We start from the raw sequence: 18,228 nt of genomic DNA on the forward strand, positions 1-18,228 counted from the left end.
CAGTGTGCTCGAAGACGGAGCCCAGGATAGGGGCCCCCACCCCTTGGCTCACTGGGGCGCCAGTCAAAGCTACTGAGCCAGGCTAAGCAAGGGAAATCTCCCCGGGCCCGATGGACCGCCGTCCCGGGTATTTGGCAGTGTGGCAGGCTGGAGGACAGAGCCCAGGGCACAGCCTGGCCAGGCCAGGGAGGCCTTCGTAGGCCTGTGGGAGCCAATACAAGGGGCTTGGCCATGTGGTGGGCCGGTGGATGGTGCCCTGGATGGGGAGGCCCCCCACCCCGGGGCCCACTGGGGCCCTGGTCAGAGCTTCTGAACTAAGCTAAGCAGGGGAAGCTGTCCCAGGCCCATGGTAGGGTAGCAGGCTGGACGATGTCGAGCAGGGGAGGCCTTCCCAGGGGCTTGTACATGCGGTGGGCCAGAAGACGGAGCCCAGGATGGGGGCACCCACCCAAGGACCCGCCAGGGCCCGGGTCGGAGCTCCTGAACTAGGCAGAGCAAGGGAAGCCTCCTCAGGCCCGATGGATCCCAGTCTCAGGCCCTTGGCAGTGAGGCAGGCACAAGTGGGTCCTGGGTACCCTGTCTATAGTAATCCAGAAGAAGTCTACCCTCCTTTTTTTATAATCCGTGCGCGCCAAGCAACAGAAGGGACCGAAGACGCGCACGCACCCGTTGTCTTGGAGCCCTGGCTGGGTTCAAGGAAGCAAATGTGTCCTGATCAAGACTTCCAGGGCAGCCCAGCCATCTGATCACCTCCCTAGTAGAAAGCAGGGTGTGCAACAAAATGTCCAGGCTCAGGGGACTCTGCGGCCTGGGTGCTCAGAGCTCTAGTTGTGCCTCCATGTAGCGTTCACCCTAACTGGCACAAGAAGGAAAAAGTGCATTTTCATCATGATTCCCAAATTGAGAAACTACAGGTCCCAGAAGGCAAAGCGGCGCCAAGAAACAGAGAAGTGGGCGGACACTATATAGGTTCCTCCCCATCACTGGACCAGTGCTTGTCAATGTTGATCCAGAGCCTGTTCTGTTTTCTGTCCTGTGAATGCCTGTTCTATGCTTGCCGTCAGTAAGTATTGTGAAACTGGCGTTTTCCTGTGTCACATCGCCGATCAAGAGCCAGCGTGGTCATAGTCCTTGGAGAATCCCTCGCCGATCAAGAGCCAGCGTGGTCAGAGTCTTTGGAGGGTGCAGCGCCGATCCCGAGTCAGCGCGTTCAGAGTCCTTGGAGAATCCCTCGCCGATCAAAAGCCAGCGCGGTCAGAGTCTCTGGAGGGTTCAGCGCCGATCCCGAGCTAGCGCGGTCAGAGTAATTGCACGCGCCTCACCGGGGAGCAAGCCTGAAGGATTCCCGTCATCGGGAAGTTGCACAAGCCGTTTTCATCAAACCGCAAGTATTACGAGAAGATCGGAATTGCCTTCTCGATTCCTTTCGTGTTTATTCGTTATGTTTTGGAACCCGTTTTGCAGCCTAAACATTTAAAACCCTACGTGCGTGGAGATTTCTGTTTTCCCTGTGGCCTCCCGACGTATGTGGAAAGAGAAAGTTTGCTGTTTTGTTTAACTCTTTGTCCACACGAAGTAGTGTGGTGATTCTTAAGACGTGCTGTTAACGTCTAATAGGAAGTCAGCTAACATTAAAGAAACTTAGTCGAGGTGAATGCACTCATGGAGAAGTGACGTAACTTCTCGTACTTCTTTTGCACTTTTCTGTGATTCTAATTTGCCTGGGATCTATACTGAAAGAAGAAGAATAGATCTCGGTAGGTTTCATTATCAAGGGAGTGGTGGGGAGGACAACAACCGAATAATCTCTAAGGGATTGTTGTCTTTCTTCTCATCCTCTTGCAGTACTGTCGACCCCTGTGTCTACTGTGGTAGTGTTGATCTGAGGAATTTGAGGAGCCATAGACGTCCTCCACCCATTCACCTCGCGGCCTCTTTCCAGATTCCCTTAAACAGTGGTGATTTACCCAGTGTTGAGGATTTACGGGGAGAGGCTTTGAGGACTATCATCTTATCGTCTCCGCTGGTCTTTGGAATAAGGTTAGTGGCGCATGCGTGTTCTTGCGCTGCTTGTAATCACGACACTCCAGCACGGGGCTGCGAGGAGGGCCATGACGGAGCTCCAGCCCGAGGCCCGCAGGCACCTTATCACGCAGGCGGAGCGGGGGAGGTCTTCCTAGGCCTGATGGAACCCCGTCCTGGACCCTTAGCGGTGCACCAGGCCGGCGGAAGGAACCCCAGGGCCCTTGGGCCAGTCGGAGCTCCTGGACCCAGCCATGCAGGTGAAGGATCCCTGGGCCCAGAAAAATGATAATAACACTTGTTCTACCATTTTTGTTCCCTTAGATTTTGTACCCTAGGTCAGCCAGCACCCAGGGAAACCTAGCCAACCTTCTCAGGAGGCCGTGCTTTTACATTCCTATCCCCTCATCTTTGGAATAAACTTTCCCTACACTTACGAGAGTGTACTGCCCACTACAATTTTAGGAAATTATTTAAAATGTTAATATTTTAACCTCTAGGCTTCTGACTGTCTATTTTGTTGTTGCTGCGCCGAGATATCCCTTTGCGGATGATTCATGTGCATTACAAACCAAATAAATAAATCTAATAAAAATAGGACCATCTAGGATAGGATGGCTTGCGTGGCACACATCACATTTTATTAACCAGAATGCCTTGCAAACCTGAAACTTTGAATATAAAAACACATTTTCCTCACATTTCTGTGACTGAAGGATTTGGAATCTGCAGGGAGCCACAAGCTTCCTCACACCCGGCATTCCCCCAGGTCTCTCAATACAAAAGGCAGGGAAAGCACTTACCTTGCTCCCTCGGCTGAAATGTTACGTCCTCTGCACACGGCCACTGTGGCGGAGGATGTAGGTGTTACAACCTTGGCCCAAAAATGGGTTAATATGCGCATGTTTTATTGTTATTGTTATTATTTATAGTAGTAGTATTTACAAAAATAAAAATGGTTTATTGTAATAATATTTAGCATGAAACTAATAATAATACAATTCTGTACTATAGTTGTGTTATTTTTGTATTAGTATGATTGGAGTGGACACTCAATATTATCATAATTTCTATTATTATTATTTCGAATATACTTCTATAATAATATCTGTTATTATTGCCATTATTAGTCTTGTGTGCATTTAACAATAACAACAATAATAATAATGGACAGTCCGACAAACTTGAGGCGATAGATAGATAAATAGATAGATAAATGTACATAGATAGATAGACTTGCATAGATGTATAGATTTGCATAGATAGACAGACATGCATAGATAGATAGCCTTGCATAGATATATTAGATAGATAGATAGATAGATAGATAGATAGATAGATAGATAGATAGATAGATAGATAGATAGATAGATAGATAGATAGATAGATAGACGTGCATAAATAGAAAGATAGACGTGCATAAATAGAAAGATAGACCTGCAGAGATAGATAGATTTGCATAGACAGTTAGACTTGCTCTGGTAGATCGATAGACTTGCATAGATAGATAGACTTGCATACATATAGTTAGATAGATTTGCTTAGATAAATAGATAGATTTGCATTGATAGACGTGCATAGACAGATTAGATAGACTTGCATAGATTGATAGATTTGCATAGACAGATATATAGACTTGCACAGATAGATATACTAGCATAGACATATTTTCACAGATATATAGACAGACTTGCATAGATAGATAGACTTGCATAGGTAGATAGAAAGACTTGCATAGATTGATAAACGTGCATAGATAGATTTCCATAGATAGATAGACAGACTTGCATAGATAGATAGACTTGCATAGCTAGATTAGATAAATAGGCTTGCATTGATAGATAGGCATGCATAGATATATTAGATAGATAGACATATTTGCATAGATAGATAGACTTGCATAGATAGATAAACTTGCATAGATAGATAGATTTGCATAGATAGACAGGCTGGCCTAGATAGATTAGATAGATAGATAGACGTCCACAGATTTGCATAGACAGATAGATAAAGGTGCATGGATAGGTAGATAGATAGACTTACATAGATAGATAGATGTGCATGATAGACAGATTTGCATATTTAGATAGGTAGACTTGCACAGATAGATTAGAAAGATTGATAGATGTGCATAGATAGATAGATAGATAGATAGATAGATAGATAGATAGATAGATAGATAGATAGATAGGACAGTTTTGCATAGATAGATAGATATATTTGCATAGATATATAGATAGATATATTTGCATAGATAGATAGATAGATTTGCATAGCTAGATAGATAGACCGATTTTCATAGATAGATAGACTTTCATAGATAGACAGACTTGCAAAGATAGATAGATAGATAGATAGATAGATGGATAGATAGATAGATAGATAGATAGATAGATAGATAGATATATAGATAGATAGATAGATAGATAGATAGATAGATAGATAGATAGATGTGCATAGATAGATCGATAGATTTGCATAGATAGATAGATAGACCGATTTTCATAGATAGATAGACTTGAATAGATAGAGAGACTTGCATAGATAGACAGACTTGCATAGATGGACAGATTTGCAAAGATAGGTCGACAGATAGATAAATAGATAGATAGACTTGCATAGATGGACAGATTTGCATGGATAGATAGATGGATAGATAGCAGCTCCTCGTGTTCCCCGGTGGTCCCGTGCCCGTGGTCACCCTGCGAGGACCCTAGTGTCCCCGGAGCAGACAGGTGACTCCTCCCCGAGGCGAGGCTCCTCCCCTCAGCCCTGGAGCCGGACCTCACTTCTGTGCAAACAGAAACCGTGGAGCGGTGCTGGGCGCACTAGCAACAGACACAACACCGGCAGGCAGGGAGGGCAGGAGGCACCTGCAGAGAGAGAGGGGAGAGGACTCCCACATCCAGCAGCATGGCCACCGAGTTTGCCTCCAAGATCAGCCCCACGCTGATGACCCCAGACCCGCACTACATCCCAGGGTAAGTGCAGACGCTCCGGGAAGTTCTCGCATCCTGCAGACTTTGCAAAGAGTTTGACAAAGAGTTAGTACCGCACAATAATGTAACTTTCCGCCTTCCCTCTCACAACTATGTGTCTCTCGCCCCTTACCCAGCGTTTTACTCTTGTTGCATCTTTAGAGCTAAAGCGCTGTGAAAAGCAGTCGAAGCATGCTCGCGCTATATCCTAGCAACAGAAACAAACCTGCTTAAGGCAGGGAGGGGCGTCATTAAGAGAAAGTAAAGCTACACGCTGTCTGAGTGTGTGGGGGCTGCTCTTCAATGCAAGGGCACCCTCGCCTCCTGCCCTCAGACAACATTTCATTTAGGGGACCCGGCAATGAATGGTGGTAAGTGCCCTTGGGTTTGACCAATCTTCGCGCTGGCAGTCCGTGTGCAGGAATGTGCCCTGTGGCCCGACAGAGGCCACTGTTGCCGGAGCGGTTGCTACAGCGATGACAAGTGTGTGCTGGGGTGAAACACAATTGGAAGCGTCACTGGCGCAGCAGGTGTAACGAGTGCCCGGCTGTGTCTGAGCGTGAGGTGTGTGTCGTTATTTGCCACGTATACTCGCATCTAATGCGGATCACAGGGCACCGGTTTTTATTCAGGAGATTTAGTCTAGCGTTTAAATAAGACGGAATCACCTAGTTTCAGGGTACTACGCGGGTGGAAACAGAAATATTAGGCAGAGGAAAGCTCTGCGAGGTTTTGGGTATGTTTTAATACTTTTCATGCACACTCCCCCCCCCCCCCCTTTCCCCCCATCCATATCCTGCCTTCACTGGCTCTGGACCGTCACCTCCCACTGCAACCGGTCAAGGAAGCCAAGCCAGTGCCGGAGGTGAGAGGGAGCAGCAGGGGCTGTCCCTCTGGGAGGAGTGCGGGATGGGGCAGGAGGGTGCAGTAATCAGTCTGCGACCTCTGCCCCTCTCTACCCCATGCATGGCTGCGGGCAGGCCCAGTACAGCATGCCCCCGGCCTGTCAGCACCTCACTGTCTCCTTCTGCAGCGTCCCGGTAGATGACAGCGTTGCCATGGTGACCGGCCCCGGCGTGAGCAACGTGAGCTCGTGAGCTCGGTGCGCAGCCCCCGGGCGACCTGCGGGTTCCCTTTCAGGGCTCAGGTGTCCAGGAGCAGCGGCGCCGCGTCAAAGGCCCCACACCGAACATTGAACCTGTTATTTAAAGAGGGGCTGCTGTATAAAACGGGATACTGGAGAGGGACGGGTGCATTGGAACTGCATTTCACATATATGAGTCTAGATGTTTTGTGTTAATGGCAACAAGGAACCCAGGAAATTTGTCATACCCACTGCAATTTCTGCGAATGAGTAACACTTCTCAAATCTATCAGGGCCTTCTACAGTTGAAGCACTAAGTCCCTTCAAACACAGATAAGGGACAGGATTATCAAGGAGGTCATATATTCCTTCATGTTTGCCAACAGTGTACTTGAAGCATTATTCTCATCGGGCTCCAAACACTCTTATATTTCCATTCCTGACATTCTGTGCCCATTTCGAGCAGCTTCACAAAGTGTGTCTTTCTAGTGCGTTGCGCTACAGCACAAGAAGCAGAGGCCATCACAATGTTGTCTCCTATAAAAAAGAGAAAAAAGGCTTCGATGCCACATAACTGCTGCTTTCAGAAGTTTCGCTCATGCAGTGTACATACGGTCCCTATTTGCTTCTCTCCCAGTAGTGTGCTATGGTGGAGCAGTGTGTCTCTGACAATGTTTAGCTAAATCTAAGCATAAACGATATTATGTCATAGGTAGGGTCCAACCAGGCACAGGTTGGTAGCCTGTGCCAGTCGTGAACCCTCCATAGCGGTGCCAGATTACTCCGCGTTGGTAGATTAAAATGTTTACGTCCTTTCCTTTGATTAGTCAGGTTTGATCGGTCATGGTGTACATAGATATCCATTGAAGAGTATAACTCATAACATGCACTTATTTTAAAATGACAGCATGGAGTGACTTGGAAACCCTCTTGTTGGCCTCTTCAAATGCAGGTTGCTGGGGAGAGAGGCCTTTCAGCATAGACCCTCGGCCCTGTGCTATGCAGCATCTCTCGGAGTTGCTTCCACAGCACACTGACCAACCGTGGCTCCTGCAAATGTCAGGATAGGCCATAAGATGCAGATACCACGAGCTAATCACAGCCTAACGCTTACCTACTCACTGGGCCTCCCCTTCTCCCAAGTGAGTTTTGATAAAAGTACATGGTTTGTTCCATGTATAGTTCTGTATTGCAGTATTCATATCGGAGGTCGTGCAGTCTACCATTTACTATGCGTGTTAAGCTGGGCCAGCTGTTGTCATCCGATAGGTACCACTGTCAGGAAATTAACTTAAAACAAGTGCACTTTAAGAAATATGTGTTTAGAGTTCCCCAATCTGAATGGAAACATCAATGTATTTTTGTGACAACAGTAAACAGAGTATCGTAAGCACTATACAGCTGACCCCCTATTTACATCAAATAACCCTGGCCATAGAAATACAAGCTGGGTGGACCAGGAGAAGCCTTTTACCAGAGGATTAGCCACACTTAACGGATATCGCATCTGCTGTGTAAATGTATTGCGACTTATATAGCGCACGTATCACCCAAAGGCATCAAGGCGCTTGCCTTGGGAACCCGTCCTGGCTTTTCCCCTGTGAGATAACCCCTACTGGGCATCTCCAAGGTGAAAGGCATCCCGCAGCGGGTGGGCTGCCGTAGTGGAGATTAAGCAAGCTATTGCCCAGAGTTGCAGCGTGGGACCCATGATTAGAGTAGGCACCGAGGCGAGAATTATCAGGTCCGTGGACATTTTTGCGCTCAGGACCCTGCCGCATCGGAAATTGAACCCTGGTCCCGGGCCTGACCTCTGCATCAGGGTCTGCCGCTCTAATTAGGGTGACCAAATGGCATTGGTGCAAATTCAGGACGGTGAGTGTAAAAATTCAGGACAAAGGGTCAAAATTCAGGACACAAATTTAGGACAGGAGGTCAAAATTCAGGACAAAACTTCGGGACAATTGGATACGTTTTACAGACACATCAGAGGTCGCGCAATGGTATATAAGTAAGCCCCGCCATATCCAAACATATTCAACCATTTGCAAACCTATCCATCATGTATCCTTCCATCTATCCTTTCACTCATCCATCCATCCATCCTTTATCCATCCATCCACCTTTCACCCTAGCCATCTGTACACTCATCCACTCTTCTACCCATCCATTCACTCATCCATCCAGCCATTTACCCTTTCACCCATCCAGCCATCCTTTCTCTTACTCATCCACCCACCCAGTCACTCATCCTTCCACCCATCCACCCTTTCAGTTATCCACCATCCTCCCTTTTTCTCTCCATCGTCCCTTTCACTTAGCAATCCTTCCATCCTTCCACCCACCCATCCATCTTCTCATCCACTCATGAATCCATCCATTGACCCTATCACTCATCCATCCTTTCTCTCATCCATTTATCCTTTTACTCCTTCACTCATCTATTCATCCTTTAGTCCATCTACCCTCCCTTTCACTCACTCATCCATCCTTACATCCGCCCTTTCACTCATCTGTCCATCCATTCACCCTGGCACTTATCAATTCATCAATCCATCCATCATTTCACTCATCCATCCACCCACCCACTCATCCACCTTTTCACTCATCCATTCTTTGAATCATCCATCCACCCTTTTACCCATCCAGCTACCCTTCCACCCATACATCCAGCTATTTACCTTTTCTCCCTTCCATTCTTCCACCACTCACTCATCAATCCCTCCATCCTCTTTTATTATCCATCTATTCAATCTTTCATTCATCCATGCACCCTTTCGCTAATTCATCCAGCCATCCACACATCCCTTCACTTACTCACTCGCCCACCTTTTCATATTAATTTTGAGCTGAGCCTTTTTGAGCTGCAGGAGCCATTCCTGGACTGGGACAGAAGCCACCCAGGGCAGAGACAGGATGCACCACATGTGGGGGGAGGGGGAGGGACAGGAGCCATCACTGAGGGGCGGGGGGTGGGAAGGAGGGGGACCAGGATCCACCAGGGTGGGCACAGGGGTGGGCATGCAGTATCCTAGTATCATCTTGGTCTCTTCCAGGGTGGGGTAGGGCTCCTCACCCCTTCCTGGACAAGACAATGAGAAGTCAGTCTCTCTTTCCAAAATGTTACTTTTACCAGCCCCCCACTGTGACGCACAGTACTTAAAGGAGATACTCCGAGAGAACTGATTTAACTGATTGTCCTCCTTACTGTGTTAATCAGTGGGGGTGCGATTGTGCCATTTCTTTATATTATTACATTAAAGACTGCATGTTTGAAGAATCGAGGTTTGTTTACAATTTAGTGACAGTAATTACGCTCTGTGCTGTGATGAGAACCACGTGCTGCCTCGGTGTAATCCAGACCGGTTGTAGGATGTTTGGGGCCCTGGGCAGAAAGGGAATGTCTCACACAAATTGCAGAGACATGACGCATTCAGGGCTGTTTGCATCTGAATAGATGCCCCCTGCTCCTGAAGCTGCAGCCCCTCCCCCCCCCCTCTCAGTCACCTTCGAGCACCTCTTAACAGCTCATCAAGGGCTGGAGGTGTGAGGGGTGGGGGCTGCAGCGTCAAGAGCAGGGGCATCTATTCAGATGCAAACAGCCCTGAATGAGTCATGTCAAGTCAAGAAGGGAGGTGAGTGGAAGCTGTGCCGGCTTTAAGGATGTGCGACCGTGCCCGGTTAAAATTACGGACAAATGGCGTCCGTTAAAGAATCCTTCACGGACAACGGACAGACGGCCAAAACTACGGACTGTCCGTGAAATTTACGGAAGCTCTAATCAGTGAGCCACACTCCTCCAGTGTAGACCTCACAATATCCTAAAAATGTGATAGGTCAAAGAATTCTATGACATAAACACTGACGCAGAACGTTTGCAATCACACAGTTACATTTAAATGAAGCACAGGCGATTATTTAGAGCACACTGCTAAATCAAGATGTAAAACCCAGCAGACCTAACAAACCCTGAATTATTTGCTCCCAAATCAGCATTTTATTTGTTTGAAATGATGTATGACCAGCAGCAATACACTTATCGTACGCATTTGCACGTCTTTGCTTTTAGCAGCAACATTTGTATTCAAGACTGGCTGACCTTTCCAGCAGGCTGTGTGACAGTTGTACTTATTACTATATGTGCTAAAAATGCATCAAAACGCATGCTGGCAGCTAAATATGACACACCGTGGGATGGGGCTCCAAAGGTAGACAGAGAACTAGAACACATTAACTATTGATGTATTAAGTAGGATTGCCCACCCTTGCAAAATGACTTTACTCCCTAAAATTGTTTACAATATTTCAAAACTATCAATACACTGTTTGTCCCAAAAATCTCGATCTGATCAAATCAAAACCAATCTGTTCCTTTTGGACGAATATGCTTAGCCGGACCACATAATGACAAGTGCACCCATTCCATATCCGAAGGAGGCATGACAATGCAGGCCCACCAACCTTAAGAAAAAAATCACTGTGTGGGGTGGGGCGTTGACTTTGAGGGGGCGGGGCGTTGTGCTCAGAACCACCTTTAAAGCAAATCTGATCCCTTGCACCAAACCCCTCTTCCTAAAAACAAGACTGCTGAGACTGGTGCTGATGTCCTGGGTTGTTTTCACCCCCCCCCCCCCCCCCCCCCCATAATCAATGTTGGCTTTTAAAAGCCTCCAAGAATAAACAAACATTGGCAAAGCCAAAGGTCACGCCTATGCACAAGCTTTTAGCTTTGACAATATGTTTTTGCCATGTTGTACGTACCCCAGTGTGGCTGCTTTTCAGCATGGCTAAAGCAGATAGTAGCCTGGGGTGTCCTAGAGTGGAGTGGAGGGAGTAGAGTGTTGCAGACTGGGTCTGTTGGAGTAGAGTGGAGTAGTGGGAGTAGAGTGTTGTAGAGTTCAGTAGAGGGGAGTAGAGTTCAGTGGCTGGGAGTGTCGTAGAGTGCAGCGTCGTAGACGGTAAGGTCGTAGAGTGCAGCAGCATAGACTGGAATGGGGTGGAATAGAGTGCAGTGGGTTGGAGTGGATTCACGTAGTGGGGTGGATTCAATTGGAGTAGACTGGGGTAGATTGGACTTTGGTATAGTGGGTTGGATTGAGAAGAGTGGGGTGGATTAGAGTGGGTGGACTGCATGGGGTGGAGAAGGAAGATTGAAATCGGGGGAGGTGGTTTGGAGTGGGGTGGATTAGATTGGATTGGGGTGGGGTGGATTGGATTAGAGTATGGTAGTTTGGAGTGGGGTCAATTAGAGTGGAGTGGAGGGGGTGGATTGGTCTGGACAGGAGGAGGATGGCTTGGATTGGAATAGGGTGGATTGGACTGGAGTGGGGTGGATTGGATTGGAGTGTGGTAGGCTAGATGGATTGGATTGGATTAAGTGGGATGGATTGAACTGTCAGGTGGATTGGATTGGGATAGAGTGGGGTGGATTGGACTGCAGTTTGGTGGGACTGAAATGGGGTGGGTGGACAGGCTTGGGGTGAGGCTGATTGGAGTGGGGTGGGTGGACTAGATGGGGCGGATGGATTCGAGTAGATTAGATTTTAGTGGGGTGGATTGAATTGGAGTGAGGTGGGTTGGATTGAGTGGGGCGGATTGGATTGAGATGGATTGGAATGGGGTGAACTGGATAGGAGTGGAATGGGGTGGATTGGATTGGGGTGGGGTGGGATGGAGGGGAGTGGGGTGGGGTGGCATGGACTCGAGGGGGTGGATTGAATTGGGGTGAGGTGGATTGGATTGTGGTGAGGTGGATTGGATTGGAGTGGGGCGGATTGTTTTGGATTGGAGTGGGGCTGACTGGAGCGGAGCAGATTGTTTTGGATTGGAGTGGGGCAGATTGTTTTGGATTGAAATGGGGCAGATTGTTTTGGATTGAGTGGGGCAGATTGTTTAGGATTGGAGTGGAGCAGATTGGTTTGGGGGCAGATTGGAGTTGGGAAGAATGTTTTGGATTGAAGAAAGATGGATTGGATTGGAGTGGGGTGGATTGGGGAAGGAGTGGAGTGAATTAGATTGGAGTGAGGTGGATTGGAATGAGGTGAACTGGATAGGGGGGATTGCATCGGGGCGAGGCGCACTGGAGTGGGGGTAGGATGGATTCGGTTGGAGGAGGTGGATTGAATTGGGGTGAGGTGGATTGAATTGGGGTGAGGTGGATAGAATTGTGGTGGGGCTGATTGTTTTGGATTTGAGTGGGGCTAACTGGAGCGGGGCAGATTGTTTTGGATTGGAGTGGGGCAGATTGGTTTGGACTGGAGTATTGCAGATTATTTTTGATTAGAGTGGGGCAGATTTTTTAGGATTGGAGTGGGGCAGATTGTTTTGGATTGGAGTGGGGTGACTGTTTTTGATTGAGTGGGGCAAATTGTTTTGGATTGGAGTGGAGCAGATTGGAGTGGGGCAGATTGTTTTTGATTGAAGCACAATGGATTGGATTGGAGTAGGGTGGATTGAGGAAGAAGTGGAGTGAATTAAATTGGGGTGAAAGTAGTTGGATTAGAGTGGGGCAGATTGGATCTGGCTGAATTGGGGCGAATTAGATATGTGTGTGGTGGATTGGAGTGGGGTGGATTGTGGCAGATAAGAGTGGGTGAATTGGGATGGAGTGGGTGGATTGGATTGGAGTGGGGCTGATTGTTTTGGATTGGAGTGGGGCGTATTAGAGTGGGGCAGGCTGTTTTGGATGGAGTTGGGTTGACTGGAGTGAGGAAGATTGGAGTGGGGTGGGGTAGGAGGATTGGGGTGAGTGGTTTTGATTGGATTGGTCTGGAGTGGAGTGGATTGAGTGGGGCAGTGTGTTGTGGATTTGAGGTGAGGTGGGGTGGTTTGGGCGGATTGGAGTGGAGTGGATTGGGGTATTCTGCACAATTATGTGTTAAAGTATCATTTCAGAAATTACACGTGAAGAAAGAATACCGCTTTGCAATAAGATAATCCTCATCTTTTGAGAAAAGTGCTCATGAGCAAAAACAAAAGAAAACATGAGTGCAAAGTGAGAAAAAAGACTTGGTAAGATAAAAGAAAGTTGACAATAGAAAAGAAAACTTTGCAATTTTGTTTGTCCTGCTGGTCACTTTTTTGCCAGGCACACACCTTCTGTTTGCAGGACAATAAAAGTTAAACAGAACAAAATAGTACCACAATCATGTCAGGAGCAGCAGACGGGCACTGATTATGTTGAATCAATCAACTGTGTGGTCCCTGCCTCACAGAGAGGAAGATAAATTATAGTAGGCCTGCCTTGATGAATTATGAGGCTGTAAAGAAGAGTGCCATGCAAGCCAACAAATGGGAAGCAATGGGCAGGCTCCAAGCCCTTTTTGTTAACCACATTGTCTCACAAGCGAGACACATGTTTATAGCGCATGCTTTCTCAGGCTAAACCCTAAAAAACATGCTTTAAACGCTTTGCAGTGGTTTCCAGCTCGCATTTCCTGCCACTGTGTAAAGTTTTCAGGGCTGGGTGTATTCGGGGTAGTATTCAGAGTGAGGGGTTGGGGTAGTTTTCAGGGTAGGGGTGGATCAGGGTAGTTTTCAGGGTGGGGTGAGTTATGGTAGTTTTCAGGGCAGGGGTCAGGGTAGTTTTCAAGGCTAGGGGGAGGTGGTCAAGGTAGTTTTCAGGGCCTGGGGGAGGAGGTTATATTTTATGAGTGGGGTAGTTTTAGGTGTCAAGGCGGGTGCTTGGGGGTCGTTTTAGGGCTCAGGCGGGGGGGGCAGGTATTGTAATACTTGTTAATGCTTAAGGGGGCAGAATAGTTTTTAGGGCTCGGGGGGTCGGGGTAGGTTTGAGGGATTATGGGAGGACGGGCTCGTTTTAAGGGCTCAGGGAAGGTTTAGGGTTTGGGGAGGGCGAGATCGATTTTAGAGCTCAGGTATGTATGTATGTATGTGTGTTCTTATATAGCGCTCGACTTACCCTTGGGCATCTCGGCGCTTGCATTGGGAACCCGTCCTGGCTTTTTCCCTGTGAGATAACCCGTACTGGGCATCCCCAAGGGGAAAGCCAGGCATCCCGCCGCGGGGGGGCCATAGTGGAGATTAAGCAAGCTATTGCCCAGAGTTGCAGAGTGTGAACCCGTGATTCGAGTAGGCACCGAAGTGAGAATTATCGAGTCCGTGGACACTTCGGCTCAGACCCTGCCGCGTCGGGAATTGAACCCTGGTCCCGGCGAGGTAGGTTTTAGGGCTTGGGGAGGGCAGGGTAGTTTTTAGGACTGGGGGCAAGGATGTTTTTAGGACTCTGAAGGCGAGTTGGTTCTCAGGAGGGAAGGGGTAGTTTTAGGAGTCGGGACGGGGGGTTAAAACGTACCTGTCCAGTCTAAACCACAGATGTATCTTTATCATACATGCCTTAACAACGCATAATTTTTTGTAAAGGCATGCGTGGTAAAGACATATTCGTGGTTAAGACTTACGTTGTTTAGACGGCATGGAACTGGCATGCGTGGTAAACGCATACGTGGTTCCATCACACAACCCGTGCCCAGAGATAGTAAACAGGATTGGGCGCATGCTGCTCCACCTCTGAGCTGGATTGCCCCTGTGCATTCTGGGTCCCAACAGTCACAGGCTTTGATGCCTCCCGGGCCCGCAGGTGCAGCACCACTAGCTCGTCAGCTAGGAAGGCTCACAGGAGCCCTTAAACAGTAAACAGGATTGGGCGCACGCTGCTCCACCTCTCAGCTGGATTGCCCCTGTGCATTCTGGGTCATGCAGTTTGTGTGTCTTCGCAAATGGAAAAGAAAGGGTTTGTAAGTGTTTCACCAAGTTTGGTGCAAGTAGGTACTTGTTGTCTCCAGGCATCTCTAGACACGAGAATCGACTCGTGTTTCTGGATCAATATCCTTCATCAGTAAATATAAGTAATGAGGCCGCTGAGTAGGCTGCCCAACAACAGTCACAGGCTTCGATGCCTCCCGGGCGTGCAGGTGCAGCACCACTAGCTCGTCAGCTAGGAAGGCTCACAGGAGCCCTTAAACAGTAAACAGGATTGGGCGCATGCTGCTCCACCACTCAGCTGGATTGCCCCTGTGCTTTCTGGGTCATGCAGTTCGTGTGTCTTCGCAAATGGAAAAAAAAGGGTTTGTAAGTGTTTCACCAAGTTTGGTGCAAGTAGGTACTTGGTGTCTCGAGGCATCTCTAGACACGAGAAAGGACTCGTATTTCTGGATCAATATCCTTCATCAGTAGAGATAAGTAATGAGGCCACTGAGTAGGCTGCTCAACAACAGTCACAGGCTTCGATGCCTCCCGGGCGCTCAGGTGCAGCACCACTAGCTCGTCAGCTAGGAAGGCTCACGGGAGCCCTTAAACAGTAAACAGGATTGGGCGCACGCTGCTCCACCTCTCAGCTAGATTGCCCCTGTGCATTCTGGGTCATGCAGTTCGGTTGTCTTCGCAAATAGAAAAGAAAGGGTTTGTAAGTGTTTCACCAAGTTTGGTGCAAGTAGGTACTTGGCATCTCTAGACACGAGAATCGACTCGTGTTTCTGGATCAATATCCTTCATCAGTAGAGATAAGTAATGAGGCCGCTGAGTAGGCTGCCCAACAACAGTCACAGGCCTCTATTCCTCCTGGGCGCGCAGGTGCAGCACCACTAGCTCGTCAGCTAGGGAGGCTCACGGGAGCCCTTAAACAGTAAACAGGATTTGGCGCACGCTGCTCCACCTCTCAGCTGGATTGCCCCTGTGCATTCTGGGTCATGCAGTTCGTGTGCCTTCGCAAATGGAAAAGAAAGGATTTGTAAGTGTTTCACCAAGTTTGGTGCAAGTAGGTACTTGGTGTCTCCAAGCATCTCTAGACACGAGAATCGACTCGTATTTCTGGATCAATATCCTTCATCAGTAGAGATAAGTAATGAGGCCGCTGAGTAGGCTGCTCTACAACAGTCACAGGCTTCGATGCCTCCCGGGCGCGCAGGTGCAGCACCACTAGCTCGTCAGCTAGGGAGGCTCACGGGAGCCCTTAAACAGTAAACAGGATTGGGCGCATGCTGCTCCACCACTCAGCTGGATTGCCCCTGTGCATTCTGGGTCATGCAGTTCGTGTGTCTTCGCAAATGGAAAAGAAAGGGTTTGTAAGTGTTTTACCAAGTTTGGTGCAAGTAGGTACTTGGGGTCTCCAGGCATCTCTAGACACGAGAATCGACTCGTATTTCTGGATCAATATCCTTCATCAGTAGAGATAAGTAATGAGGCCGCTGAGTAGGCTGCTCAACAACAGTCACAGGCTTGGATGCCTCCCGGGCGCGCAGGTGCAGCACCACTAGCTCGTCAGCTAGGAAGGCTCACGGGAGCCCTTAAACAGTAAACAGGATTGGGCGCACGCTGCTCCACCTCTCAGCTGGATTGCCCCTGTGCATTCTGGGTCATGCAGTTCCTTTGTCTTCGTAAATGGAAAAGAAAGGGTTTGTAAAGTGTTTCACCAAGTTTGGTGCAAGTAGGTACTTTTTCGGTATATTGGCTATCAGGAAGTTTGGACACGCCCACCGCTTTTGGTTGGTTAGATGAGCTGCTTTTTAAAATTCCTTTTCTCTGGTTGGTTAATATCATGCATCTGTCACGCCTTTCAGTGCTTGGTTCCCTCCCAGGGACATCAACAATTGATTGTTTTGGTTGGCGAGCTCTGGCCATCTCTTGATTCTTCATAGCACCCCCATCCCCATTCCTCCTCTCCCATTGTGCACAAATGCAGCGCCCATCCAAGCTGTTATCTTGAGGGGGAACATTTAGGCCCTTTTCTACAGGCTACTGGCCTGCTGAAGAACTCATGGGATCCCGGAGGCAAGATCAAGATTGAACAAGTATTTGCAATACAATAGTTTGTGCGTTACTGAAAGTTTGACCGGTTAGCATTGCAGATAATAATGCAACCCCTTTAGCTCAAACTTTCAGTGATGTGAGACCTATTGCATTACAAATGCTTTTATTTATGTGTGTTTTGGAGAGCTGGACGTGTTGCAGACTTCCTTCACACCTTACTGTCGTCCTGGGGAGTGTCAGGAGGGTTCCGGTAAAAAGCCCTTACCTTGCATTCACAAACAGGAAAAGCATATCTTTTGATAAATATGTTAGCAGCGGGTTATGAAAAGGAGATGACTAATATTTGATGGGTTTGTTCTTGAAACGAAAGCACAGCGAGTGCTGCCAGAAGTGCGGTACTTCAGGGGTCCTTTTATTGCCCCTTTGTCATATAAACCTAAAGCTTATGTGGGAGTCTCCAGCATCTCCAGCAGCCCCTGTGGTGTCTTGGCCTTAGGCCCACATGCTGGGCGAAATGACCATACAGACACAGAAATGGTTTACTTGTAACTGGCCCAAGGCAAGTACGCCTGGCACATTTTATTAGCAGGGTCACTTGACCGGTGACACCTCTGATGTGTAGGTGTAAAGTGTGGCTGTAGTACAAGGCTGAAAACTAGAACATGTCCAGCAGGACACTACATGCCTCCCAAACTTTAATGAAAAATAAAAAGTCCAACCTATGAGGAAAACAAATAACAAATACACAGCACCAATGAGTCTCTTCAGGCCATCTGCCGGGCCGTTCTGGAGCCCCTGACCGAAGTGTCGGGATGCTTTAGCCCACCTCGGTGATGTAGTTCAGACTGGCCTGGTCTCGCAGTGTTGAAGTCTATTTATACAGTCCCAATAATGGTGCATCTAGAGCGGTGGTGGAATCCACTTTGGAGATCTTGCAGGCACTCGGACTCCGGTGGTCAGCCAACCTGTAAATACGGAGGACAACCTTGGTGGATGAGGTCTTTCCGTTGAGGCGATGATGCTTTCATTTACTGGTGGCCGAGCAGCTTCAGACTAACCTCTCCAACCTGGGCTCCCCTCTCACAGGAGTCTCCTGGAGGGCATTCCTGCCATGGGACCGTGCGGACTGTGCGGGCCTCATGTTGACTGCGCGAAGGCATTGTTGAGAACTGCCAACAGGACCAAAACCAAGTCGCTCATGCAGCCACAAGGGGTGGTGTCTCAAAGTCTGTGTTCTCTTGCCGTTAGGACTCCGGTTCTCTGCCTTAATATTTGGGTGATCAGTCTCCATCTGTGTCCTCCATGCTTCCCAGTGCCTGTCATGGAGCTGCTGCCGACGCAACTCTCCGATTCAGATTCCCCTCTCACAGGAACTCCGTT

General features: G+C 48.3%; 1 protein-coding gene across 1 annotated transcript in view; it reads left to right on the forward strand.

The window, feature by feature from the left end:
* Positions 1–4,847: 4,847 nt before the first annotated feature.
* The window catches only part of CIMIP2B (ciliary microtubule inner protein 2B), a 95,609-nt gene continuing 82,228 nt past the window's right edge, over positions 4,848–18,228 (forward strand). Inside the window, exon 1 of the mRNA XM_086962888.1 lies at positions 4,848–5,003. Within this exon, the coding sequence (XP_086819014.1) occupies positions 4,936–5,003 (68 nt within the window). The 5' untranslated portion in view covers positions 4,848–4,935. The remainder of the gene's footprint in view (positions 5,004–18,228) is intronic.

The sequence above is a fragment of the Lissotriton vulgaris genome, chromosome 3_1, assembly GCF_964263255.1.
Source record: "Lissotriton vulgaris chromosome 3_1, aLisVul1.2, whole genome shotgun sequence".
NCBI classification, from domain to species: Eukaryota; Metazoa; Chordata; class Amphibia; order Caudata; family Salamandridae; genus Lissotriton; species Lissotriton vulgaris.